At 38.7% G+C, this 9960-nt stretch overlaps 1 protein-coding gene across 2 annotated transcripts in view; it reads left to right on the forward strand.

Moving 5' to 3' along the window:
* The window catches only part of MEP1B (meprin A subunit beta), a 30266-nt gene extending 21331 nt beyond the window's left edge, over positions 1-8935 (forward strand). Inside the window, exons 11-15 of one of the 2 annotated variants that reach the window (XM_025365416.1) lie at positions 1950-2393; positions 3923-4102; positions 5494-5620; positions 6267-6471; positions 8764-8935. In XM_025365416.1, the coding sequence (XP_025221201.1) occupies positions 1950-2393; positions 3923-4102; positions 5494-5620; positions 6267-6471; positions 8764-8778 (971 nt within the window). In that variant the 3' untranslated portion in view covers positions 8779-8935. The remainder of the gene's footprint in view (positions 1-1949; positions 2394-3922; positions 4103-5493; positions 5621-6266; positions 6472-8763) is intronic. The other variant, XM_025365417.1, reaches the window with a different exon arrangement.
* The last annotated feature ends 1025 nt before the right edge of the window (positions 8936-9960 follow it).

Below are 9960 nucleotides of genomic sequence, written 5' to 3' on the forward strand. Positions count from 1 at the left end.
AAGCTGAGGAAGGAGAATTGCTTGAACCCGGGAGGCGGAGGTGGCAGTGAGCTGAGATCACGCCACTGCACTCCAGCCTGTGCGACACAGCAAGACTCTATCTCTGAAAAAATAGATAAAATAAAATAAAATAAAATAAAATACCTAAAAATACGATGTGAACTAGCTTAGGCAAAATAGGACGGGCTCCTGGCTGAAGGGTAGTTACAGCCTGTGGGACAGATGAGGGAGACACCGGCTTGAGGGGGAATTATTAATAGCTCTGTCTCTGAACATTGCTGGGCACCTCTTGTTTTACCTCAGAATGGCTTTCTTTATAGGACTGGTACTTTGGTTGTTTCACTTCCCAGCTTACATTTGACCAAATTTGCTATCAGTCTGGAAAAAGGACTCTTCCTCTAATATAAAGCTTAGAAAATAAATCCCAGTGAAGAACTGGGATGCTTATGACTTCAGTCAAACACAGCCTCTGGAGCAATTCCTGAGTGGGAAGTGAGTACCCACCCTTCTTACCAACAATATGTCGGAGAGGAGAGCCATGTTGAGCACCTATGCAAGTAGATGGTTAAGGGGGTGACTGAGAAAGGGAGGGGCTGTGGGCTGGCAGATATATTACTGTCTATTCCACTTAATCATCTCCTGGCTTGAATGAATTGAGTAATTCAATTTGTTCCACAATTGGATCCATATTATGCAATATAGTATGCCATTTTCCTCCTGTTTTTACCAAGGAGAAACAATCTGAAATACAGGTGATATTTTTCTTTGTGAACACCTATAAGCAGTGAGGTTTTTAAGCTCACTAAGAATATACACATATTATACATATATATTATTCATGTAACAAAATAAAATATAAAGTATAATTATATATAATATGTATTATATATTAAATATATAAAAGTCATATATAAGCCATATGTTACTATAAATATTATATATTATGTATTAATATATAAATTAATATAGATATTGATATAATGTATCTATAATATATATAATTGTCCAGGATTGGAAGGGGGATCCTTTCTATTAGCAATCTGTGGGTGTGTCATTGATACACAATAACACAAAAAGGCACTTAAGAAACTTCCTTATTTTCTGTCATTTGGGTATGTCTAACTTATTTTCAAGTAGCTGTGTTTCACATTAAGCACCAACATATTTTTGTTTTAAGACTTTGTGTTAACCACTAGTTTGACATGAATTTCTCAGCTGCTGTCCATCTGGGGGTTTCTGCAGATTATTTAGTATACTGCTTCTTATTTGAGTATGTGATATAAGAAAATCAGACAAAATGGCATATCATGTGCAGCTAGCGAGGGTTATGGGCTAATAGTTGGGGAGGGAGTGCAGGTTGGAAAGAAAGAAGGTGGTACCAAATATCAGATAAATACTTACAATGCTGAGTCACTGGGAAGTAATCTAAAGAGTAGATTGCAGGATGTGGGCTTTCCAGGGTTTGGTGGATTTTGTTTAATATTAACAAAAGGTTGGTTGAAGATTTTGTATGTGAGGGAAGTATTCCAATCAAACCATAAATATATTAAAGAAGGCTTTGCCTGAGTATTACAGGAATCTTGGGTAGAAGTATTACGAGTATTGGGCTTGCTGGCTGTTTAACAATGGAGAATGCCAGGTAACTCATAGGTAGGGCATGAAGTACTCATGAGCTAGATGTTGTTATTTACTCTCTGATCTCTAGGAAAGGGTGATCTATTTGAGAAACAGCTAGACAAATATTCAGCTATTCCAGAGAACAGTGTGACCCCATAGAAGCACCTTTAAGTAAATAATTCTAGGCTGGAGCTTTGGCAAAACCATACTTCTGACCCATAGAAATAAATCGGTTTTGGATGATCCTTTGTCTAAGAAGGCTAGAAATCTAATGTTGACATGTACATAATTTAAACTTCTTTGTCTTTGAAATAATAATAACTCTTTTGCAGAAATACCCATTGGGAGCTGGCAACTTTATCATGTAACATTGAAAGTGACCAAGAAGTTTAGAGTGGTGTTTGAAGGACGCAAAGGCTCTGGCACATCACTGGGTGGTCTGTCTATTGATGACATCAATCTTTCGGAAACACGGTGCCCTCATCATATCTGGCATATAAGGAATTTCACACAGTTCATTGGCAGCCCAAATGGAACTTTGTATAGCCCTCCATTTTACTCTTCTAAAGGTTATGCCTTTCAGATTTACTTAAATCTAGCCCATGTGACTAATGCAGGGATATATTTCCACTTGATCTCTGGAGCCAATGATGATCAATTACAGTGGCCATGTCCTTGGCAACAAGCCACAATGACACTTTTGGATCAAAATCCTGACATTCGACAGCGTATGTCCAATCAGCGGAGTATAACTACGGACCCATTTATGACCACCGGTTCGTAACTCATTTTCTTTATTGCTAATAAACAATCATTGCTCTAGGAGGGATGGATAATTTTGGGAATGAGAGATTGCACAGTTAGTTACCTAGGGAAATTTGAGTCCCAAATCTTAAGAACAGATATTTAGGAGAAAGGTTTCAAGAATTGTGGACAGAGTCTTTCAGGCAGGAGCTCATCAGAAATGTCAGCAAGGCCTCCAACAAATAAAGAAGATACTGACTGTATTCCTGGGAACTGATGGCCCTTCTCAGATTTCCACTTCTGTGCAAGAAGTGTTGGTTTTAGAGTCTGACATGCCTGAGTTCAAGTCCAAGGTTTGCTTCTCATTAGCTATGTGACCTTGAGCAAATAATCTCTTAGGGCCCCAGTGTCCTCAACTGTAAAGCCAGGGCTGTAGTAACCATTCCACAGATTTGCTATGAGAATTAGTACAGGTCAAGTGTGGAAGCTGTGGAAAGGCCTGCAGTGGAGAGGCCCTCAGATGTTGGGTTTTTCTAACTCATGCTACCTTGTTCATGTCACTGGGAATGTCAAAAATAATTCAGCGTTGGAAATGGGGGTAGTTTTTGACCAGAAGGAAGGTATTGAGCAGGTGCATTCAAGTGTTGGTGGGAAGGGTGTGAGAATACATTATAATTTCTTAGTAAAAAGTTACAGAGGATTTGCTAATCGTGACATCATTCCCCAACTTTCCCATCTCAAAAAGAAGTAACCCACTGAAAGCAATGATCACACTTCTAATTTTAATAACTCTTTGCTTCTGAGACCCTCATAAAGGAAAACAATGAAATTATGGCAAGCTGAATATTTTTGCCAAATGTGAATTCTGTATATGAAAAACATGGACCAAATTGGCATAGAAAAAATCCAACTTAATCTCATAGGAAAACAATAATATTCACCAACAGAGTTGTAGGGACTTGACATTCAGAATTTTTTCACTTTTTCTTAAAGTGTTTCTTCCTGAATGACATTAAAAGCAGCTCAGGGCTGGGTAGGTCATTATCTTTTCCCAGAAGCAGTACTTCTTCTTGTCTTCTACTTCTGAAGCACTTTGCTTGTTAGGTGGATAATTCAGTTAATAAGATAAATCATTCTATGCTGATATTAAAAACTCTCTCAGCAATATATTGCTTTAACTGGACAAACTGTAACTTTGTAAAAGGACTCTCTTAGTAGCCTTAGGCTACTAAGAAATTATTCTAATAGATAGGAGGGTTTCTATGCCGTTCAATAAGTAGAGATATGATATTCCCAGGAATATCTGGCACCTAGGAAACTTCTGGTACCTCTCCACTCTTATTCTACAGTGTGGTCCTCCCTGCCAGGTAATTTCATTTCCTCTAGGACAGTATAAATGAACAAGCCCCAGCGATTTGCCAGGGAATACATCACAGGCCAATAGCATCATTTAATTATTTTGAGCTCCAGCCTAATTGTGTTTCACATTGCCTGTTCTTTCCTACCACCAAAAGCTACGATGATGATAAACACACTCCATTAATATAAATTGCTTTTTCAGATAATGGAAGCTATTTTTGGGACAGGCCTTCCAAAGTGGGAGCAGTGGCTGTCTTCCCTAATGGAACTCAGTTTAGAAGAGGTGGTGGCTATGGAACCAGTGCCTTTATAACCCATGAGAGGCTGAAAAGCAGAGATTTTATAAAAGGAGATGATGTTTATATCCTACTGACAGTGGAAGGTATGTCAATAAAAATAGTTTCATATAAGCTAGATTTTTGTTGTGGCCACTGATTATTTTCTGTTTATTTCTGCATTCCATTTTTAGGTGTATTATGTAGAGATGTGGGGGGAAATGGGCATGAGTGGGGTGTGAGGGGAACATGAATTATTGACAACATGAAAAAATTTAATTTGAAACAGTAAGGACTCCAGAATAAAGAATTTAATGACTACCACATGAAGCTATAGTGGAAATCTTTAGGTTGGGAAATTTCTTTAGAAATAAATTAAAATAGAACAATTATACTCTAGGATTCCCGAAATAAAAATATCACATCAGCACATGAAATGACTGGAAACGGCTATGTCTTATCTGTTTCAAATGTACATATATGCATACATATATACATACACACACACACATATATATATTGGCAGAAATGATATTAATCTCTTGTTAGATTAATGTTAAATTTCTTACTCCTGCAGCCAATAAATACATTTTGCAGCAATTCTGGTGGTTTTCATTTTTTATGTGGTAGGATTTTAACTCATTTTCTATTAAAGACCCACTTGGGTCTCAGTAAATCAGATTGTTGTTTGTGATGAAAGGTGGTGCAATTAAAACCCACAAAAATTTGACTCCAGTGTCCATTAGAGTAAATCTAGATGATACCTCTTGGAGAAATTATTCAGAAATAACTTTTGTTAAGAGAGAAAACATTTTATGTAGCAGAGAAAAAATATCAGATATGCATCAGTTCTCTTTGACCATAGCGATTTCAACCAGAAGCAATAACATACTGCAGAGAGCATAACACTATTTGTCAGGGCACTTGGTGTCTTTCTCCAAGTCTCCACCAACTTGCTCTACCAAGCCAGAGACCTCTGACCTTGGGCAATGCCCTCAATTACTTTACATTTCTGAGTTTTGGTTTCCTTATCTGTCTCTTGAAAGTTGGCATCAGGGGCTTGTACCCTTCTGGGCTCCCACAATCCAGGCCAGCACGTGGTTGAGTTGGAGCCCCAGCAGGCTGGCCTAGTTTCCCTTTGCCTAGTTCTTATCTCGCTGCCTATATCAATGTTGCTAGACTGCGCTTCAAGGTTACCTGAATTTCTCATAAGCCTAAAATCTGATCATTGTCTATTTTGAAACTTAAGATTGGGCTTGGCATGATGGCTCACACCTACAATCCCAGGACTCTGAGGCTGAAGTGGAAAGAATGTCTGAGCCCGGGAGCAAAGACCAGCCTGGGCAACATTACAAGATCCCACCTCTAAAAAAAAAAAAAAAAAAAAAGAAAGAAAGAAAAAAGGAAAAAAGAGACATTAAAAGAAAAAGAAACTTAAAGATCAAATGACTGTTAAACAAAAGCTGATTTCCATCCACACTCTTCCCCATCTTCCTAGACATATCTCACCTCAACTCTACGCAAATCCAGGCAACACCAACCCCTAGTGTCCAAGACCTCTGCTCAAAAACCACCTGTGAAAATGATGGTGTCTGCACTGTTCGAGATGGCAAAGCTGAGTGCAGGTAAGGATCATTTGGAAGAGATCTCTCCATTCTTTGGTTAGAAATTTTATTCCCATAATGTAGGATTAAATACTTGATAGTTCTTATGAATGAAATCAGTTGATTCCCATCTCACAGTCATTCATAGAATTTTTTGTGTTGTTGTCCCCCTTTTGGGGCTTTGGATAACCACAAAAACTATCTTTGTGATAGCCAACACAATTTTTTATGAAAAAAATATTACACTATATTCTAATTGTCTGAAAAAGTCCTCACAACAGTCCAGTCATTTTAAGTGTAGCTGCCTCCATTTCCTAGATGAAGATACTGACGTTCTGAGGAGCCCTTGGCCAAGATGTGAAGCTGGAGGGTGGTGGGCATGGGACGCTGAAAACTAAACTTTCTCTATTACCTGTGCTAACAGCCTTTCCTAACTTGCAGATGCTGTTTTAGTATCAGATTAGGAGGAATTCCATTTTTTCTTTCCATTGCTTACACCTGTGCTCTAGGTGCTTGTCTCTCTCCAGTCCAGAGTGGGTAAAATAGTTCCATATAGCAGTGACCTATTGGTGATCAAATAGACTAAAGGTGATCCACATCTTTAACTGTGAAGATTTCTGGAGTTACATATCAACTCATAACTCTGAGTCACACTCTCAATGTGCAGGTGCCGGTCAGGGGAAGACTGGTGGTACATGGGAGAAAGGTGTGAAAAGAGAGGCTCTACCCGAGACACCATCGTCATTGCCGTTTCCTCTACTGTCGCTGTGTTCGCCTTGATGCTCATCATCACTCTTGTCAGTGTCTATTGCACCAGGAAGAAATATCGTGAAAGGATGAGCTCAAATGGACCAAATTTGACTCTGCAAAATGTAAGTTGAGGCTGATGTTTGATTATTCACAACCTATTGGTGAAATCTTATGGAGAGGAACTAGGACATTTTTGACATACTTTGGTTCTTGCCTTCTTCTCTTTGTTTCCTATGCTGGGACAACTGATTTCAGACTATAAAAGTTCCTATTACTTTCACTGTAAATCAACAATTCTTAAATTGGGATTTATGGAGGTTCATTATCCTCCTGGAATTGTATACAACATTGTGTACAGTTGTGTGTAGGGGTTTTTTCCTGGAGTGTGGTGTGGTCTGTGACCTGAAAGGCACAATTGATTTTGCCTGCAAGTTCAAACCTTCCTGGTAAAGTGGAGAGGTGGCCTGCAAGTGTTTTTGTTCTAAAGGCTTTAGAGTGGTGCTGAGCTGAGGCCCGTAGGAGGGGGATGCAGGCATGTTTGGGGAAGCTTTTGCATTAAAGAAGGTTCCAGTTCATTCTGGCTTCACGTGGAATAACTAATTCTAAGGCAGGTTTTCAAGTAAAGGATTTAGTCTTCCCTCAAAAAATCTCTAAAATGTGAATAGACTCCTGAAACGACCCTGTTTCCAGTGGGTCCCTTGGGAAGCTGACTCTGAGATGGATATTTGTACACAGGAGGTTGATTGGGGAGGGCTCCTGGAACACATATAATAGGCCGAGGGAGCTGGCCTGGGCAGAGGGTGAGGTTAGACTGTGATGTGGTTGCAGCTGAGGCCTTAGCCCATCCTCCAGGGAGCTCTGGAGTGGGGATGATTCCTTCTTAGGCACATCCTGAATCAAGGGAGGGGGGCCAGGCCTTTGTACTCCCATCGCTGGAATGGGGCTGCCCCCAAAGAGGGGCATAAAATTGGACAAGGCAACGGCCTTTGGGGGAGGGCATTTCTTGCATGACAGCCTTCATTCAAAGGACAGGACCAAGCAGCAGTGCCCTAGCATCCACTACATACTCCAGCAGTAGAGCACAGAGTTTTACATGCCGATTCATATTCTTCCTCGCAAAGGAGCACAGAGAAAGTGGCATGAAATCTGAACGTTACCTAAAAATGAAGCCCTAAAATTCTTCCAGTTCTAGTTCATTCCAGTTGGAGTCTCTGAAAATTGTGACTGAAGCCAGTCAGAAAACATGCCCAATTAGAATATCTCCAAAAATAAAAATACCGCAATTGGCTAAAGCAAGAGTACATTTTCTTAAGAAAAACGATTATTCAAGACATACTATATTTAAAGTTTTGAGTTTTTAAAGGGGACAGACGGGTATCAAGATATTATTATTTATATCAAGATATAAAGTAATAAAAACATGTTTGACCAGTCAGTCAAAACCTGGACAATGATAATGAACTGAAAGGAAATCGTTGTATTATCGTAGGCTGTTGTCCTATTTCCTCCACATCAGGAAGATGTTTAATGCTAATAATATGGCAATAGATCAATTACCTCACAAAACTATTACAAAAGTGCTTAAAATATAAACAGATTGTTTTGTTTTAAGACAACTTTCAGCTTATTTTATGACTCAAAATAAAAGGGAAAAATCAGCGAATACTTGGCCTGGTATGTCAACCTGATGGCAGCTGTGCCTGCAAGTTCGGTCTCCTGGGCCATTGGGATGAGCCAGAAGTTGGTGCATGGAAGGTGGAACAGTGGCAGGGCAGGAGGGGACAAGTTAACTGGGTGGATGGGATTGCCAGGATATTTCCTTGACAATGGGAAGTGTAACAGCTGTTATAAGGACTCTAACTTAGCAAGTAAAAATTGGAAGGAGTTAAAGAAAAGTGACAAAACCAAAGAGAAGAGACAGAAGGAAACTAAGTTAATAAAGTGGGGAAACCATGAGAGTATCAGGGACATGGTAAGGATAGTAAGTGGAAACACACACATGCACACACACACACTCCATAATATTACAACAGAACTATTTTGTGTCTGGGTCATTTAAACACATTCCCAAGGACAAGGCAGTTGACTTACATTATCTTAGGCTAGGCATTTCTACAGTTAATTCACTGATAACAGATCTCACAGATGTTGTTTAGATCTTAAATCAGAATGACCTTTTTTTCTGAGGCAAATGTATGTGTTCACCATAATGTTTTAGCATCTGAATAATGTGGGCTCAAAAAGCCAGGGCTCTAAATGGAGACCAGGAGCAGGAGCCATTGCCAGCTAGGAGGGAGGCCAGGAGACTACTGATGGGGACTTCATTTAAAGACTAGATCGTTTTCTTGTGATTCATTTAAATAACAGTTTTTAAATTTAGAAATTAAATCATCAATTGTTCTTTCCTCTTTTAGCAGCATGCTTTTTGAAGATTAACTCGACAATACGGCCAGCAAATGAAATTAAAAAGGATTCTTCGTCATGGATTCGCCTAAGAGATGTTACAACCACCTCATTCTTCTAAAAATGGATCTTTTTCTGTAAATAGCTGGAAATACTATAAATCACTATTTTGGTCAAAGTCAATTTGGTGAAATACTGTTTGTGTTTCCTTCTTTTAAATGAGAGAAAAGCAATTCAGGCTCTTCTGAAAGTATAATATTGTCTAGAAAAAAGGGAGAGCAACAGTTAGAGATTGCTTTTCAAATTACTGATCCTTCCATATGGGGGCCACGTGTGGTGTCCTCACAAGTGATTCCTTAGAAACCCACTAGAAACACCCAGTGGGAATGATCCTCCATGCGGAATTGCAGCAGTTTCAGTGCCATCCTTTCCCAGCAGTGGGAAGGGTAATGGGATAGCTCCCCACTCTCTGTTAATATACATTCTTCTCCACAACCGGCTACTCTCTTGTTTTCTTATATAGTCCCTATGGTACATGAGCTTGGTTTAGAATTTGATTGAGCAAATGACTATAATCAGCAAGAAAACCTTTCACTCTTTGAGTGGCAAGTCTCAAAGTTTTTGGGTCTCAGGAGTCTTTACATTTTAAAAATTACTGAAGATCTCAAATAGATTACTGAGGATCTCAAATAGATTACTCAGGAATCTTCACATTTTAAAAATTACTGAGGATCTCAAATAGATTATTCAGGAATCTTCACATTTTAAAAATTACTGAGGATCTCAAATAGATTACCGAGGATCTATTTTGCTTGCAAGCAGCTCATTGATTTAAATAAGTGTTTATTAGAAATTCAAACCAGGAAAAATTTAATGTATTTATTAATCACAAAAATAAGCCCCTTCTATACTAACATAAATATTTTTATGAAAAAAAGCTGTATTTTTCAAAACACGAGAATATTTAGCAAAGAGAGGGGCATTGGTTTACATTTTCTGGGAAAATCTCTAATGCCTAGCTCAATAGAAGACAGCTGAGTTTTCACAGATGCTTCTGCATTTATTCTGTTGTGATATATTAATTTGTTTGAAGGATGTGAAGAAAATCTAACCTCACACAAATATGTTCTTGGAAAAGGAAGGCATATTTGAATAGCTTTCTCAGGTAAATATGAATATTCTTTTGAAATAATTTTGTTAAAAGTTGA

The sequence above is a fragment of the Theropithecus gelada genome, chromosome 18 (assembly GCF_003255815.1).
Source record: "Theropithecus gelada isolate Dixy chromosome 18, Tgel_1.0, whole genome shotgun sequence".
In the NCBI taxonomy this organism is placed as follows: Eukaryota; Metazoa; Chordata; class Mammalia; order Primates; family Cercopithecidae; genus Theropithecus; species Theropithecus gelada.